The sequence below is a fragment of the Oenanthe melanoleuca genome, chromosome 8 (genome assembly GCF_029582105.1).
Source record: "Oenanthe melanoleuca isolate GR-GAL-2019-014 chromosome 8, OMel1.0, whole genome shotgun sequence".
In the NCBI taxonomy this organism is placed as follows: domain Eukaryota; kingdom Metazoa; phylum Chordata; class Aves; order Passeriformes; family Muscicapidae; genus Oenanthe; species Oenanthe melanoleuca.
In genome coordinates this window covers 19,202,364-19,220,989 of record NC_079342.1, presented here as the reverse complement: position 1 = coordinate 19,220,989, position 18,626 = coordinate 19,202,364, and the positions used below count along the sequence as shown (strand labels likewise).

Here is an 18,626-nt window from a genome sequence, read left to right as displayed (position 1 = left end):
ACCTGGCAAAGCCAATCTCAGCCGGTCCCACTGCACTCACTGCCCATCTCCCCATCAGTGTCTGACTTTACCAACTCAGTCTTGACCTCCAAGAAACACTTGTTGTCTTCAAGCTGTGTATTTGCAAAGGGCAACGTATTGCATAGAATAACAGCAAGTGATGTGTAACATTTCCAGCACCTAACACTACCAGAGGGACTGATAAGTTCTTCAGGTAATGTGCTTCAACTAAAATTCAGCCAGTGCTGTGTTTGCTTGTAGCAGGGTGCAAAACACTATTTATACCTTGGGAATATAATCTGGAAAGAGCGTTTCTTACTGCTTGTTTGAACCTGTTGGGGGCAGCAGGAAGGTGGTACAAGCATGAAACGTGCAGAATGCTGTTGTACACAGACAGACACAGCAGCACAGTTGGTTCTCCCTGCATAGCCAGAGTCTCCCAGTGAAAAGTCAACATATTTTCAAAGTGGCAGCTCATTTTGGCTGTGTTTTTCTGAATGTGCAGGGTTTTCTGGAATCAGCCTGATTTGCAAAGTTATTCGCTGAGAAGTCAGAGAAGATAGCCCAGCCACCACTAAATCTCTTTGGTGCTCGGGTTCAATTCCTCTTCCCCCATCAGCATCTCACAGGCTCGAGACAGGGCTCTCCCCACCACAGGCAAGTCCAGAGTACCTCTTGCCATCACCCTGAGCTATGACATTCTTTCCACAATCCCAGAGAGCACAGAAAGTTTTGCCTCTGTCTTTTGTGTGAGCTCGAGATTGTTACAACTGTCATTACATAATATTCCCTAAACTCCCTAAATAAAGAAGGGAGGATTTCAAAGGAGACTTGGTTTCACAACTGAAATCTGAGTGATAATTACTCCTGTTTCATTGAAATCCCTCTTATTCACTAAACAGGGACATTGAAAAGACACTAAAACAGATGAAGAGCTCAGGTATAAACTTTACAAAGCTTAAAACTACTCTGTCCCAGCAAGGCTCATGCTTTACATGACACCTTAATCCTACTCATTTGCTAGATTCACCCTAACTGTAAACAAAGCTTTGAAATGGAAGCTTAAAAGCCTCATTGAGATACATTAACTTAACCAAGAAGACACTCTTAAGGCATTAGTTTAATGACAATCACAATACAAGTTGCCAGAGTTTTGTGCATGTGAGGATTAATATCTACAGGAAAAAGAAGAAAAGGGGTTTGTTTCCCTTTTCCCAGCTGTTTGGCAGTGTAAGGCCCGTGGTGAGGGTGGTTTATTGATGCTTGCAGGGGCTCTGGGCTGGGGCACAGCAGGGAAGATGGACAGCCCAGTGCTGCCCAGCAGAGGTTGTGTCAACCCACCAGGATAGGTCATCCGCTCTCTCCAAGCCAGGTTTTTGGGGAGTCAGTCCCCCGTGGTGACTCACTTCACACCAGAGCCTGAAGAGACCCCTCTTGCAAAGGCACAGGGCTGGGGGGGATCTCTTGCAGACACATCCCTAAATCTGGAGCTGGATGCCACTCTCAGAAAGCCCCATAGCAAGAGGGCACAGGCAGCTGGGGACAGGAGCAAGTGACAGCCCAGCCCCTTTCATCCCAGCCCTCATGGCTCCACCAGCACCTGAGTTAACACTCAGGAACATGGAAAGCCCTTTTCAACACCAGCTCCCTGCTGTGCAAGTCTCTGAGGTGACTGGGGACTCAGCTTGGTCTGAGTTGTCGTGGCTTGGCCAGCTCTTCCCAGGGCATCCCATCCAGGCAGAACCACAGCATCTCCTGCCCACCCCCTACAGCCAAAACTGTTTTTATTTCATGTCAGCACCTGGTTCTGCCCTGCCTCAGCAGCCCTCCTGCTCAGGGTGCAAACCCAGTGGAGTCACAGCCCCAGCAGCTGGCAGAGCCAATGCTTCTGGCACATGTCTGGCTCTGACACCCTGGGTACTTAGGCAAGATTTGAAAAGTTCTTTTGTTAGCAAAACATTGCAGGATCGGGCCCTGGGAATGAATGTGAGCTATGACAAATGTCCTTTCTGCTGACTGTCCTTGCAAGGGATTATTTCAGCACCCCCTAAGTGATATCTGCAGGCAGTATGTCACAGGCAGGCATGGGCACGTTGCAAATTTCCATTAGACAGAAGATGTCTGCCTATGGATATTGTGTGGAGAGAGCCAGAGTATTTCAAGAGATAAGTTCTTTCTCAATGCCCTTCCTGAGCAGGGTTATTATTGGGGGAAAAGCGGAGAAGCTGCTGCTGGGACCAGTGTGAAAGCTGAAAGGGTGAAGATGGAGGGACCAGAGAGGAGATTCAGCACTCAGCAACTCAGCTGAAGATGGAGTTTTTATAGATAGATGGAGGCCAAATTTTAAGGAAACCAAGAAGAAAAAAGCATTTTCTTCCCTCTGCTCTTGTAATAAACTCACTCTCCTTTTCTGTGGAGCACATAGAATGAAAGACTGAAAAGCCACAAGGTCCCAAGCTGTGGACAAAAGCTGATTCTATGAGTACCTGCCAGGACACGAGAGCTGGGGAATGAGATGCTGTTTTACACCAAAGATCAGATGATTTCCAACTCCTTAGAGAGGAAAATGCTATAGGGACTACAGAAAATTGCTCTGCTTCAGAAGACACCCTTGAAAAAAAGGAGAGAAATCCTAGCTTGACACTTTTACCTGAAGAATGTTTAAATAAAAAAAACAAAGTCTTGGGGTGGGGAATTCTTCCTTCAAACTTTGTCAGTTGTCTGGCTGGGAGTCTTGCAAATAAATAACAGCAGCCTAGCCAGTGAACAGGTTAGAACTTTAATTGATTTTGTTGCTAGGAAGAAAAACTGTGATCTCCTAATTTGATGGGCTAAATCAGAATTTCACCTGCAATGGATTCCTTGGAGGGAAGACACATTTTCTCTATGCAAATGGAAACTATCAAGTCCAGTAAGAGCTGCATGGGATTCTTGTAGGAATTACCATTTGGTTTTAAGAAAATCACAATAAAATAGAGAGCTTTAAGAAGCATCACTAAAAATGTAAGATGTGGCGGTGTCACAACAGCAGCATGAAACAGTCTCCCACCAGTTCCAAAACTATAATTTCCTCTTGCCAAGATCCATCCAGAGCCAGAGGAACAGCAGCACTGGTCATGTTGGAAGAAAAAGCTTTATTTTAAAAAAGACCTTTCTAACAATAAAAGTAATTTTTAAAAATAGTAAAAAGAAGTAGTCAAGTTGGGGTTTCTTTTCCTACAGGGAAAGGAAATGATAAACATCTTAAATATTCATTTAAAATCCAGTGAACATGTTTAGTGGTTTGGGGGAGGGGGTTTGATAACTTTCATTCCAGTTACTCGGGAGGCACTCAGAGAAGAGAGGAGAAAGCCCATTTGAGAGAGTTCCTGCACGTTCCACCTCCTGAGTGCGCTCCTGCTCGCCCTGGGGTGCCCCGGGGTGCGCTGCTGCAGGGGGCACAAGGGCAAGAGTGGGAAGCCCTGCCCGGCAGATGCAGCCAGAAAACACCTTTTCCGGAAAGGAATGGAGCAGATAAACAGATCACCTTGCCTCCGTTTCAGAATAAGCTGAGAGAGAGGAGCTGAGCCCTCCCACACTGCGTGTCTGCACACAGCCGGGCCCGGGGACCCCCGGCTCCAGCCCAGCTGGCCCCAGGGCAGGGAGAAGCCCGCTTGTCCAGAGCCGCTGGTGGAGCCCGGGCTGTGCCCCATCACATGTACCGCTCCAGGCCCGCGGGGAAGTTGGGCTGCCGCATGTACGTGTTGCTGGAGCCGAACTGGCCGAGGGGCGAGGCGGAGAGCCCCAGCAGCTGCTCGCCGTGCTCGGCACAGGCCGGGGGCCGCATGGCCGGCAGCGCCAGTCTGTTGGGAGCCCCGTAGAGCTGCGGGCTGCCGGGCGAGTAGCTGCCCTGAGCCACGGGCAGGTGCGGGGGCGAGGCGGCGTAGGGGTACGCCAGGGAGTTGGGGCCGGCCCGGCTCAGCAGGCCGGGGCTGACGGGCTGTGCCTGGAAGCAGGGAGGCTCGGAGCTGCCGGCGGAGCAGGCGGGAGCCAGCTCGGCCGCGGGCAAGCCCAGCGATGGGTGGCCCAGCTCGGAGGGCGGCGAGGGCTGCAGGGCCTGCTGCCCGCTGATGAGGCTGTCGATGCTGAACATCCTGGGGTGCTGCGCCGGCGGCGCTGCCCCGGCCGCGTACGGGTGGAAGACGCTGCCGGAGAGCTGCGGGCCGTAGCCGGGCGAGCACAGCGCGTTGGGGTAGGGCGCTGCGGGCGCCGCGGGGCGGCCGGCGGGCGGCGGCGTGAAGGCGCTGGAGTTCTGCATGTAGCCGGGGTAGGTGGTGATGTCGGTGCGCTTGAAGCGCTTCCTCCGGCGCAGGAAGCTCCCGTTGTCGAACATGTCCTCGGCAGCCGGATCCAGTGTCCAGTAGTTGCCCTTGCCGGGATGTCCGGGCTCCCGGGGGATCTTGACGAAGCAGTCGTTGAGGGTGAGGTTGTGGCGGATGCTGTTCTGCCACTTCTTTGGGTTCTCCCGGTAGAAGGGGAACCGCTCGGTGATGAACTTGTAGATGCCGCCCAAGGTGAGCTTCCTCTCGGCGGCGTTGGCGATGGCCATGGCGATGAGGGCGATGTAGGAGTACGGGGGCTTGCCCCGCTGCACCGGCCGCTTCCTGCGGCGGCCCCCGGCGGGCGGCGGCGGCTCCTCGGGCGGCGGCGGCGGGGCCGGGCTGCTCCCGGCGCCCCGCGGCTCCGGCTTCACCGGCGGCGCCTGCGGAGAGCCCCGCGCCGGCCCGGGGGAGCCGGGGCTGGCCACGGCCGCGGGGCTGGCAGCCGGCAGCGTGCACATGCCTCGCAGGCAGGGGAAGCCGGCCGCGTTCATATACGGCCCTCGCCTTCCTCCTCCTCCTCCTCGGAGGATGGGGGGGGGGGGGGGAGAAAGAGCCCCCCCGAGGGGAGGGGAAGGGGAGAGGGAGGGGAAGGGGAGGGGGGCAGGCTCGGCGGCAGCTCCCTGCGATGGGAAGGTCGGTCCCGGGCCGCTTGGCAATATATAGGGCGGTCGCCCCCCCGGAGGGGTGTGCGGTGCCGGCCTGCCCGGCCCCTCTCCCCCGGCGGGAGGAGGAGGCCCCCGGGGAGGGGTCCCGGCTCCCACGGCTAAATCCCCCAGCCTCTCCTGGGGTTCCTTCCGTAGCCATGCCCCCGAGCCGTCCCTCCCCCGGGGGTCCCGGGCCAGCGCTGCGGCCTCTTCTCCTCCCGGCCCTTCTCCGCCAGCGCTTCGCGTCGCTCGCAACTGGTGCTTCCTCCCGGGAGAAAAACCAAACGAAACGAGTCCCGACGGCCAGCCCGGGGCGAGCTTGGTGCCGCTGCCACCCCGCAGCAGTAGAGCAGGTAACCTCCCTCCGCCACCCCTTCTGCGCTTGGATTTCGTTGTCTTCTTCCCCCGTGAAAAGCGCTCAGAGGTGGCCCCAACGCAGTGCCGGCAAGTGCCAGGGGCTCTCTCCGGTACCAAGACCCTCGGTTCAGTCACTTTGCAGCTTGGTGAGACCGCCTAGGTAAGGAAATCCTGGGAAAATGTCTTTTTTTTCTTTTTCCCAGGAAAAAGGTAAATGGTCCGCAGAGCTCATGGCTGCCCGGAGTGTGGGCAAAGGATGTGGAACAGGGACAGCACTTTGGGGATGGACGGGTAAAATAAGATCTCTTTATACTGCCGACTATGAGGCTGAAGGAAGACACCTGTCTCAGAATTCCCTTCTGGGTTTCAAGAACCCAGTTCTCCAGAGCGAGTTGGCTGGGCAGAACTGCAGTTTCTCATCCTCGGCATTATCACTAAGAGCGCTGCTGGCTGCTTGAGCAGCATCAAAACAACTGTGAGCTTCCACACTGTGCTCACCCATTGCTCCTGAGAGTCACCTCTAAGCCAAATGCCCGCCCAAGGAGCCCCTGGCCCAGGGCAGAGAAGGAAGCCACTGCTTAAGGGTGGGCTGGACAAGCTGGGGGGAACTTTCATAACCAGCTCACAGCTTTAGGCATAGCTTTGTGTCCATGTCCTGGGGACACAGATGGAAAAGTACCATGAATGCAGTGGCAGATCCCTTAATATGTCCCACTGGAGTGAAACTTGAAGTCTTCAACTTTGCAATTTGAGCAGAGCACAATGAAAGGCTTTTTCCACAGAGGCAAGCAGGTGAGCTCGACTGAGTCCTATCATCCTCCTACCTCCTTTTCTGAACTAAAAAGTCACCCAGTCTTTACCCCTTTCCTTTAAGCATTTGCTAGTGGTTTTAAATTCACCACCCAGGTTCTCTCTCACCGGTGCTCATACCCCTTCTTGTGCCTGCATGTGTTTTTGTTCATGCTTTATTTTTCCTGCAGATATTTGTGGCTCTTCTTTCACTCTCCAGGGCTCAGGCAGGAAATTGTGAGTCCAGTCCAGATCTGACACGGACCAGTGCTATTTCAGCTAACTGCCTCAGTTTCCCTTCTGCCAAATGAGGGTAACGGGAATGTTGATGCTGGCTGGAGGACAGGGAGCAGGTGGAAAAGGGTGAAACAGCCTTGGAGAAAGGCACCTTTCTCCAGACACAGATCCTCAGGGAAGAAAGCAAATAAAAGGCATGGCTGGGACCATTCATTCATCTTATGAGAGCTAAGGGGAAAAAGAATGGAAAATTCTTATTTCTCCCGACACACACATTTAAATCAAGAAAGTATCTGAATGGATGTGGTTAATGTCATCCAGAGGATCTGACTTTTCCACTCACTGGAGAGATATCCAAGAAGGGAGTCACTAAAGATCACTCTAGACTGCACAAAGAAAGTTACCCACCTGGGGGAGATGGAAACCTTCAGCTTTGCAAACATTAGCTGGTGAGATTTTCATGTTGGTGCAAGGATTTTAATGTATTCTGATCTGGCAAGAATGGGGTTGGGGCGGGGGATAGGGTTATGGAGTACCAAAGAGGAACAGCTTTTCTCAATCATATAAACAGCCCTTATCTATCACTCACTTTCTTCCACTTGTTTGGTTTTTTGATTGTGGTTTTTTTTTTTGCAGTTTTTTGTTTGTTTAATTTATTCTTAACAAGTGAAAATGAGATGAAAAAGAAAACCCACCAGTATGGCAGATCTGGAACTGCCTGTACCTGAGATCAGACCTAGTAAAGGAAGAGACATCTTGTCTGGAGAATGAGCTGTGAAGACCCAACTGCTCTAAGTGTTTATAGTCCCAGGCCCTGCTCTCATGTCATCTTACACACAGAGGGAGAAGCCCTGGCCCCGTGTGGGGCTGTGGGCTGGCTCAGACTCCAGCTGGTGAGCAGTTACTTAAAAGCTGATGGGACCATTCAAACTGCTCTCAACTTCAGTATGTTGAGCTTTAGCTTTGAAAGATAGATAAAACAGCAGGACAGAGGTGGGCAGGAGCACACAGACAGGAAGCTGTGTTTTACCATAGAACAAGGAAGGCCAGAACACACAGACTCTGATTCCCACATATGCTTTCTCACTCAGGCTGCTCTTTGGCCCAGATCTATTATTAAAAAGTGGAAGACAATAATAAAGGTGGCTACCAAACAAATATGATCTGGAATTCTCTTTAAAATGAGGTGATGAGAAGGGAATAAATCACATTTACTAAGCAAGTGTAAGTTTTGCCAGCATCTGCTGCCTTCTGCATCAGTTCATCCTGAGCACACAGAGAGATTTCAACCTCCAGCTCCTGAACCATTTTGCATTGGAGCTGCAGCTTCCTCTAGAAATGTTGTACACACAACTCATGTTATAGCACGGGTAAGCTTGGTTCAGTGCAGAGGAATGGGGCTGTGCACCCTCAGCCAGTTTCTGTTTTAAGCCCCCCATGCACCCAGGCAGGCATTGCATCTGTGGTACCTAGGCCTCATGTCCAAGCTACATTTGGCAACCACATGGGTCAGAAAAATGTGCATTTTCTTCCCCCAAAACAAAACAATCTTGTGCTAAGCCACATGCAGTATGGGGGTACCTGGGTGGAAGGTTCATGATCCTGTTGTAGCCATGCTGAGAGACCTGTCCTGAGTAAAACAGTTGCCTGGATGCCTGCACTGGGCACAGTTGCATTTGGATCATACCTATTTCCAGAGCTCTCTGACTGCTTGTGAAGCAGTCATCTGTTTCTCAGTCCCCCCAGGATGTGCAGGGAAAAAGAGGAGTTGGAGCCTTGCTTTCTCTCCCTAGAAATCCCACAGTGACCCATCCAAGGCAGCCTCCAGCCTCAGAGCCAGCAGTGGCCCCTGGGGGATGCTTCAATGACACAAAGCCTGCTGATGATGCTCTTAGGATGGCCCTGAATGATTCCTTCACTTACCAACAACCAAATGTTCAGGTAATTCCTTGGCTGAAAGCTGTAGGAACAGCACTGCCCTGATGTAACACTTGAGCCCATTCCCACCCTCTGCTGTGTATCCATGTCTGAATCCATCCACTCCAAATTCCCAGATGGAGACCCTTGAAAGAGTCTTGAGACAGTCTCCCACCACAGGTACACTTTAGGGAAGGCTTTGCTATCAGAAGGTGAATGACACTGCCCACAGAATCATGGAATGGGTCAGGCTGGAAACCATTGTGGTCATCTGGTCTCACCACCCTGTCCAAGCAGAATCATCCCAGAGCACAGGATTACATCCAGACAATTCCTGAATATCTCCAGTGAGAGACCACACCATCTCTGGGCAACCTGTTTGGTGCCCATCTACTCACACAGTAAAGAAGTTTTTCCTCATGTTCAGGTGGAAGTGGGGCCACCAAGGTGCTCAGGACCAGCAGCCACACCAAAACCAGCCCAGGACACCAGGCAATGGCTGGGGTCAAAGGAGCCAGGACTAAACACCCTTCCTGACCTATTCCTTTTCTTCAAGATGCAGGAAACTGATAACCAAAGCAAGTACATTGTTCCTGAGACATGACTCTTTGAGTCACTTATGTATTTGTGGACAACTGCACAGACAAAATAATTTATTCACAAAAGTATAGGTAAAAGTATGTACAAAAACTGTGGATCAGCAAGGAAAAAAATTCTAGAGAAAGAAACTTTTGAAGTATTCTTCACCTTTGTGGGCAAGTTTTGGGTTTTTTCCCCACTACAACCAGTCTAGATTTCCTTTCCTGAGTTCATTTTGATGTAGTATTTTTTAAGTTTTATTTTATTTCTACAGAAAAAAAGAGGATAGGAGGAAAAAAACCCTCCTTTTTTGTTGTCTGTTTATAAAAAATAATTTCCTAACAGAAGCATATTTTTGTTTAAATTTGAAATTTGAAAGAAAACAGAAAAGATTACAAGGGACTTAAGCTATTGAAACCCATAGGGGACAAATTTTGGTATGGAGTTTTGAGATTTCATTTCTATAAACCTTGCTGCTTTTTTTGCTCAAGACAAAACTCAATATTTGGGGTGAATAAATATTTCATTTTCCCTCTTCTGGAACAAAATACTCCTTAAATTTCTTCACCAGATCCATTCCTCATGCCAGAACCTAAGCCATGTGCAGGTCCAGGCTGAGCTGATCCCTTTCCCTTCTCAGCTGTCCTGCTTGGTGGCTTCAAGACACTGAGAAGAGCAAAGTGTGGTTCATGCACAGGGTTAGTAAATAATATTTAATTATTTGGCTTTATAAATCAATATTAAATACTATAGAAACCTTCATTATTGTGGTACAACTACAGCATTTGTCAAAAAACTCTTGGTGAACCCGTCCTGCCAACCTGTGGTTTCAAGCAGAGCACATATCCATCTCAGGATCACAAAATGAACAGAAACTGGCAGGAAAACTTAGTCTGGACAGGGGCACTGCAGCAGAAGTGTTTTGTGCATTGCCACACTATTTCCCTCCTCCTGATCCCATTTATCATCCCAAACCTTTCCCACACTGGGAAGTTCTGCCTCTTCCCAGTGCTTCCTAGCTGCCATGTGAAAGGTTTTTCTCCTGCCCAAACCCTGTTCCCAGCCAGCTCCCCAAGCCTGCTGAGGCTCAGGTTTGTCAATGAAGTCAAGGAACATCTGCCCAACTGCCCCAGATGCTGCACACCAGAGCTCCCAGGTGAGGACTTCATTTGCAAAACTTTCCCTTTTCCTTGTTTATTTGCTACTCCCTTATAACTACCACACCAATTAGCTGAAAGCCTGGGCAGATGGTTAAAATCCCACTTTGCTGGTTCACTATCCACTCCCTTTTTCCTCTGTTTAATTTTCCTGCCAGCAGTGATTTCATTGACTCCAACCACAATAGCCTCTTCCCTCCCCTCAGGCCAGGAGCACACCTCTGTCATGAAAAATTTCCCTCCTGTCTTGTACCTTCAGCCTGATCTGCCTGCAGCCTGACCTGCAGGTTGTTTTTCTTCTCACCACTTAAAAATGCTTTTGAAACAAAGATTCCTAATCCCCCCAGCCCAGCCAGGCACCTTTGGGAAGCCCCTCCTGGGTGGTGCAGGGGGAACACAAAGCTCAGCAGGAGGGACAGGGCACCCCATAACTGGTGGGACCAGGTGAGTGGAGGCTGTGTAGGAAACAGGGTCTCATGAGGTGGTGGGGATGGAGCAGGACACAGACATGAAGCCATGAGATGGGGATCTGAGTGGGAAGAAGAGCAGAGATATTCACACCTGGCCACTGCCCTGCCCTTCAGTCCCAAATGGAAAGGGTTCACATGTCTGTGTTGGTGGAGAAGCTGGCTGAGGTTGTGACAGCATTTTCTGCCTTTAAGACCACTCCACAAATGGCCAAAATCTAACATTCTGTGCAATGACTTCAAAGGGCATCTGGTACAGGAAAAGAGTCTCCAGCCATGACAGGCTGGTGTTCATCACATCATTTCCTAGTGAGGAGGGGAGAGAGGTGATTCAGGCTCAAATCAGACCGGACAAGTATGAATCACAGCATTTGCCTCACATTCCTTCCAGCCAAAACCATCCTTTCCTGTGGCTGCTTGGGGCTGCAAGAATCAATACAGGCATTTCTTTAACTGGGGGGTCCACATAAGTTTAGTTAATTTATTTCCAGCTACCACTGTTGAAATGCTGTGGACACTGGAGTCCTCCAGCTGAGATGGGAATCTGTCTCACAGGCAGCATTTGATGCAGGGAGGAAACAGCATCCTGGTGGTGATCTCAGGGTCCATTTTTAGACGGTTGGCAATGAGGCCAACTCCATCTGGTAGTGCCAGATTTGGATTGGAGATGGATTTGGTTTTGAAACACGGCTTGGATTCTGGTTACCCAAGAGGACAGGTGCAAAAACAGGCACTGACCTCCCTCATCAGCTGAGCAGGAAGCAGAGCTCTGCCTTCACATCATCTCAGCCTCAAGGAGGGCCCTTGAGCAAGGACTGGAGACTTGACAATATCAGAAACAAAAACTCTTCTTTAAAAAATGTCCAGTACAGTGTGCCTTTGGGGAAAGGTCAGAAATTATTCTGCCCATTTCTTAATGCAAGTAGTGCATGAAGGACTGACTCATCTGAAGCAAAGCAGCAAGGCAGTGACATCATCACAACCACCATTCAAATACTTCTGATGAACAAAAATCTTACATCTACTTTGCAGATGCATCTGACTGGTATCTCTGGAAGCTTTTCCCCCATACATTGTTATATATCACATACATTTAGTTTTTGTTTGCATGAAGAAGATTTTCATGATTCTGTAGGATGGAGCTGGTAGATTAACCTTCACAATTTAGCTTTTGAATAGAAATGGGTGAATAACAGGCTATTCAAGTTTTCTGAATGAAAAACCTGTGGTAAAAGAGAAGATCTCTATTTTTCCACTGCAGCAAGAACTTCAGCATTTAATCTCACCTTTTTCTCTGTCTGATCCATTTGATGGGCTTAAGGAGAAGTGTCAGAGTTGAGGAGGCAATCTGTGATGTATGACTGAGACCTGGGATCTGGAATGTCAGGGGAAGAGAGGGATTTCTCTCCCAGGGATGACCAAGAATATGCTTTGTCCTTGTAGAATAAATGTTGAGTTAAATACCTGAGCAGAGCTTCGTGTTGGGGGCCTGGCTGGGAGGGAGGTGCATCCTCTAGTGCTATGGGAAGAAATCCTCTTCAAAATAACATAAAATTATCAACTAGAAAACTACAACTGGAGGTCTCCAGGACATAACAGGACAGATAGAGATTCATGCAGCAGAACAAGTTGGGAGGCAAAATTTACGTCACTTGCTTCCTTTTCCTTTCTCAGCCATTTTGCTATAGAAGACTATACAGTCTTCTTTGGAAGATGATTAGAGGACTGAATATAATCCATTTCCTGTACACCAAACTTGGAATGTACAAACTTTGCACACATTTTCTTGCCTTGTGTTTTTCTCAGCAGGCATGACAAATCTTCATAGACCTAAAGGATTAAAAAGGGGCAGCTTGTCCCCCACCTCACAGGGAGGGAAACCGAGGCAGAGTAAAATAGAGAAAATCTGGCCCAAATCTGGGATTGGCTCAAAAGAAAAAAAAATAGGATCTGGTCATCATTTTTCCAGCATAAGGAGTCTGGGAGAGTTTGTAAAAGTTAAAAATCCAGCTTCCATCCAAACCAACAAGAACTGGGCACTTACTCCCTGCCATAAAGTTCCTAAAGAAAAATAAAAAATCATCAGTGATGAAAAGAGTTCTAAGAGGTTCAAACACATTCAGGTGGAGTGGAAGTCAAAAGAGCTGTCTCAAGTCCCAGATGAGCAGCACAGCAACACAGATATTTGAGATATGTACTTATCCACCAGGATGAAGGAGTTATAGGGTGCCATCAGCATGGCAGATCCCACCAGATGGTTCAGCAGCTTCAGCCACAGAATCAGGCTTTGCAAACAGGTCCTAATGGCTTTGCCTTGTAGCCCCACAAAATCCAGAGGCTGATGTCTGCCACGGTCTTGTTCTTCCACAGCTTAGTCCACCCCTAAGGAAAAGGGACTCAGATGCAGCCTTCAGCCATCAACATAATCCCAGAGGATAAAAGATGAGCAGAGAACTGAAGGCTGCTTCAGCAGTGGGATGTCTGTGCTGTAAATGTGCTGTGAGACCAAGGCTGGCCTTCTTCCCAGGGCTGCCAACCCTTGTGTTGTCATCACAGATTTCTCGGGGTGGGAAGGATTTGTTCCCATTCAGTTGTTTTGGTTTCTTTACTCCTTGCACAACTGAGGAGTCAAGATTGCAAAGGATAACCTGAAAACTGTGTTCTTTTATGCACATTCCTAGAGGTCAAAGAAGATCATCTGTTGCTGATGGTGGTGAGAGCTGGCAGATGGGGTAAAATGCTCTCTTTGGTTTTAATCCAGTCTCAAGAATTTGGCTGGCCTAAGAGCTAAGGCTGAGGTGGCTCAGGTCCCCCATATCAGCTGCATCATCAACACATCCCAGTGCTGAGCAGATCCCACAGAAGGGATGTCAGCACTGGCTGGACAATGGTCCTTGGCCTCTGAAGATAGGAAGTCACCTTTTCCTTACAGACCCATCAAGAGCTTCCCCAGTTTGCTCTCTCCAGGAGCAAATCAGAGCACACACCCTCCATCATTGCCATTGCCAGCTGCTGTCGTGGGGCCACCAGCCAAGAGCCAGGCTTGGGATCACTGCACCAAAATCCATTAACCTAATTACTGCTTGTGTTCCCAGGTGGGTGGAGAGGGACTGCAGCAAGGAGAGCAAACATGCCACAGCAGCAGGAGGTACCTCTGCACAGCCAGTGCCAGGACTTGAAAGGAGATTCTGCTTCTTCCCTTTTTCCCCGGCACACACTCAAATTACAAACCTGCCAACCCCCTGCTCAGCAAAGGCCTCATTCTGCAAACAGAAACTCGATGCCCCAGAGGGTCTCACAGGCCTTGTTCAGGTTGATGCTTGTGAAGAAACTCCCCCATTCCAGGGAAAAACAGTGGCAACTGCAGCCATGGGTTAAGCCTGCCATGGGATGCTCTACACAGGATCCAGACCTCAGCCCCACACAGCTGGGGACTGGAACAGAACATATTCCAAGGGGACAGAAACAGAGCAGCCTGGTGTGCTTGACCAGCTTCAGAGCATCACTGCCCAAATATCCCTGCACAGGAGGATATGACAGCAATTTCTCCTCAATGGCCTTCATTGGATGTCCCCACAGCAACATGTGGTCATTACAGGCAGGGTGATTCCCACAGGCTCAATGAGAGACCAGACTACATCCCACCTCCCTTCTGACTCAGACCAAATGGCTTCTAGATTCTCCACAAGGCAACCAAAATCCCAAACAGAAAGGCAGGGACCAGAAGGGTACCAGAAGGGCCAGAACAACCAGTTTACATCTATGTGGAAAGGGTGAAACGTGCTAGTTTCAATCTTCTGGTTGGGGAGATGGATTTAAGAGCTCTAAACAGTGCTTGGGTCTGTTAGCTTGGATGAGAGAAGAGCCAGACCAGTGCTGAGCATGTTCTTTCCTCCCAGGATAAGACCCAACATGGATGCAAAGTCATCATTCCCCTCATGTACCTGGGGAACTCCCCGCATTTAAGCAGCAGGGCAGAAAAGATTCTTGGGATGTGGGAAACCAATGGAGAGCAATTTCTCCTGTGGGACATCTTTGCATAATTGCACCTAAAAAACCACTCTACCAGCAGATAGCTGCTGGCCATGGCTCAGCAGTTACCTCAATATGAGGAGTCAGTAACAGCAAAGGTTGGATTTACACCTGTGGAACAACATCCCACCATCCCACTGTGCCACATACTGAAAACAGAGATAAGTTTCATCACCTCAGAGGTGTGTACAAGGGTTCTCTCATTAACCTGTCTATCCAAAACAGGACATGAAGATGCCTGATGCCTCACTGTTTATTGAATCACACCCAAACTCTGGGAAGCAACAGGAAAACACAGCAAGGAACCACTGCCAGCCTACACCAACAGCAGCAGAGCAGAGAGCAGCAGTCATATCCCCACCAGCCCTGGGCTTCACGTGTCACTGATTGACTCAAGTTTTAATTATGCCCCAATATCTCCATGTCTCCCAAAACACAAAGCTTTCAGCCAGGCAGTTCCTGCCAGCCAAAATTTCATAAAGAGCAGCGAGTGACTAAGACAGCCCAACCTTCAAGTCAGATGCTAACAGCTTTGGACAAGTGTGGGATTTTTACACCCCTATCTGCAGGAAAATCTGATGTTTAGTGCCCTGACTGTGAGCAGGTCACTCTTAAACCCCTGAACATCCCAGGCAAAAAAAAAAAAAAAAAAAAAAGGCAGAAAAAGAAAAAAAAAAAGCGCCGGAGGGGAATTGTACTGGCTCTAATCCCTTCTGCCATTCTGCATATTCATGGAACATTGTCATAACACATCAGCAGGACAAAAGGTCTGTCGGCACCTCCTCCTCATTCCTTTGATAAACCACGAGACAAATGCTGAGTAAACACTTGGAATCCATTCACTGCACTATTCTCATCGGGATGAGAAAGGGCTCCTCTTTCTTGCAGGCCCAGAGCTGCTCAGCCTAATAAAGTACGGCCCACGGCCCGTGAAAAGAGAGGCCTATGGATGATGAAAACATGGATTATCTCATTTCACCCTCCTTGTATCAGACCCTGCTCACATTCTGAGTGCACTTGGTCTGACACGCAATTACACACATAAAAAAATTATAATAATAAAATTTTTTAAAAAAGAAAAAAAGCCAAGTGAAGGGGGTGCTTAACAAGTAGGGGGAACTGTCCATGAAATTTCACAGATGACCTTTTCCTGGTGGGAAAGTAATTTGTTTCTGTCCCAGCCATCACCAAGAGTTCTCATTGATATCATCATTCCCCTGAATATTGCAGTTGGTGGGAGAAGGGACAATACTGAGGACAAGGCTTTGCAGGTCACTATGGCCAGATTCATGCTGGCACTGAGCACCCAGGAATGGCTCCCTGGCCATGCTGCTGCTGCCTCAGCTCTCTGCCTGCCAGTGGGAACAGGCAGAGAGCACCATTCTCCTCACACAACTGGAAACCAAGAGTCCTGAGGTCAGACAAGCACCTGGAGAAGGAGGGATGACTTCTGTGCCTGAGGAGGGATAAAAGCACCTTGGTGGTTTTTGGGATCCCACAATGTGGGAACCCACAAAGCCCAAGCAGGCTGGGGAATGGGGTCTCCTGTGGTGGAGGACAAACTCCAGTCTGGAGTCCCTTCAGTCGGGCTTGGACCCCACCAGAGTCAAGAGCAGGCTGGTGAGGCTGGGAGAAGCACAGCAACTTCAGCCTTTTTTCACACCCCACAGGTAGGCAGAGAGACCAGGGACACATTGCCAGATAACTAATAATGGCCCTAAAGCCAGCATAAAAATTCTCCCTACCTTTAGTCATTCAGTTATCTGACCCAGTTACTCAGGACATCGATGACCAAAGTTGACCCCAAGTGCTTTCCAACACCTTCAGCTGCCTCCTCTGTTGCCCAGGTTTCCAGAGGCTGAGCTAAAAAAGCCTGCAATAAAACAAAGAAAATAATTTAATAACCCAAAACAGCAAGAAACTGGTTCTTTTGAAAGCAATCATCTGAAATAAATATTTTCCATTTAAATATAATCCTTTATTTAAGAATATGAGCAATTTTCAAAGGGAAAATAAAATTCAGAGATGGTACATGGGGAGCAAGCACACTTAGTGCAATTGTGCCCATAATGAAAAACAAGACATAGTTATGAATTACTGCCAAATTATGAAGAAACAATAAATAGACTGCTGATTAACTAGGGTCTCTTTGTTAAATAAATGGCTCATAATCCTGTCCACTAACTGCAGGGTGAACATGTAAATAGCGTATTCAATGCTTTTGTCTCTGGAAAATCCTTAAGTTCACCCTTTAAGTTTCAAACAGCCAGCAAAAAGCATAAGCGGTTGTTCCCCGACCTGGCACATGAGCCGTGAACGTCGCTATTCAAATATTTGCGTTTTACAAGGTGTTTGTTACAAAACCTCCCGGAGCACTCGGGGCGGTCTCCAGGCGCTCGCTCAGCCCGGCCAGGGATGCTGGCTGTTTGTTTTCCCCGAGAGGCTGACTCCTCTCCCCAAGCAACAGAGAAGCAAAAAGCAAGTGTGAAACTTGCAGGGCTTCCAAGAGGCTGCTTGCTTTGCTGCCCCAAAGCAATTTCTGGGCTACACGGCATTTGCACGTGTGATAGCCACATTTCTCTGCCTAGGATGGGTGATGAGCAGGCTGCTGCCTGCCACCTACAAACACCTACACCTGACCCGCAGAGCAACACTGCTTCGTTAAAATATTGGGCTAATGCAGTGATTTCCTTTTTTAGATCATGCTTTTATTTCCCCAGCTGCTGCATTATTAAAAAAATAATAATAATAAATTCAGCAATGCTGTTAAACCCAGGTCCTCTGAGATTACTTAGGCACATAACTCCCATTCACATCCAAATGATCTCAGGCATCTTTGGGATATGAGCCCCAGAGAACTCATCACTTGATATTTCTCACAGACAAGTCTCCAGGCAGTTTCTCTTCCTGCCCAGCAGCGGCTCCAGCCTGCAGGGCTTTGGGGCTCTGAACTCAATCCCATGGGATAAACATTGGTTCTGAGCACGCAGAGATGCTGAGCAGTCTCCCCCTGCTCGTGCAGCCACAGGTACCTGACACCCTCAGCTCCCTGCTCCACCAGCTGGGGGACAGGTCAGTTTTGAAGGGCAGCAGAAACAGCCCTCAGCCTGTTCTGAGCAGCACCAAGCCCCACAGCTCCTGCAGGGTTCCCCAGGGCTGGGATGTGGGCAGCTGTGCTACAAACAAGGCTTATTTAAAGCCCAATCCAGGGATGCTCTTACTTTGCAGAGTAGGAGGCTTCATACATCTCATTCCAACCCGTTGACTTTTAGGGCTGACTCTTACCCCTGAGAGCTGCTGGACCCTGGGGAAGGGCCAGAATCCGGCCCCAAAGACTGACAGGGAGTTTTTCCATCAATTCCTGCAGAAATAGCTTTGGCACCTATGGCATCCTGTCACCAGCACTCAGGTTAGAACATCCAGCCTTAAATCGACAGCGTTCCTCTCCAAACCCAATAAGTAATTGTGGGATTCGCTAATAGGGCTTGTCAAAATCAATTGGGGTTAAACACCTTTAGCTACAATAACAGTCATCTGACCCCGGGCTCCAGAAACCGCCGGGCTCAGAGGAACCCCGAGGGGTTATTCCTGGCTTCCCATTGCTTTGAGACAGATAAAAGAGCAGACGATGCAGAGCTGAGTAATCCGTTCAGCCCATCCCAGCCATGCACTGAAGTGACAGCTCCCAGAGTTTCTGCAGAGCTGGCTCCTCCTGGGAATTGTGTGTGCAGGGACCAATTTGTTCAACAAAACCTGGGCAACCAGAGTTTTCTTAAATTCAATTGCCTGAAGGAGAAGGCAAATAGCATTTAAGCGGAGGAAAGTGCATTAAAACCACATCTTTGATACAATGGCTGATACACCCCATGCTGCCAACGCCTGAAATGATAATATTTTTTTTCTTAAATAAATAGCTCAGCAGCAGGATCCCAGCCTCCCCCAGCACAGGGAGGCTTCACGCTGCAGCAGCCACATTTCCAGCCCTCCAGGCCAAACTGCTGCAATGCTTCCCCTCTTTGCTGGGCTCATTACTGAGGGTGGACTGGTTCAGGAGGGACCAACAGCAGTGCTTGTGCTGTGCTGAGG

The 18,626-nt window shown here is 49.2% G+C and overlaps 1 protein-coding gene and 1 long non-coding RNA gene across 2 annotated transcripts in view; both read right to left on the bottom strand.

Moving 5' to 3' along the window:
• LOC130256070 (uncharacterized) overlaps positions 1-18,626 on the bottom strand; it is a 38,892-nt gene that overhangs the window by 8,109 nt on the left and 12,157 nt on the right. Inside the window, exon 2 of the long non-coding RNA XR_008841052.1 lies at positions 16,286-16,413. This is a non-coding gene — a long non-coding RNA (uncharacterized LOC130256070). The remainder of the gene's footprint in view (positions 1-16,285; positions 16,414-18,626) is intronic.
• Positions 2,755-5,657, bottom strand: FOXE3 (forkhead box E3). The gene has a single exon (XM_056497323.1). It carries the CDS (start codon positions 4,850-4,852, stop codon positions 3,692-3,694), a length of 1,161 nt encoding a protein of 386 aa, XP_056353298.1. The 5' UTR covers positions 4,853-5,657; the 3' UTR covers positions 2,755-3,691.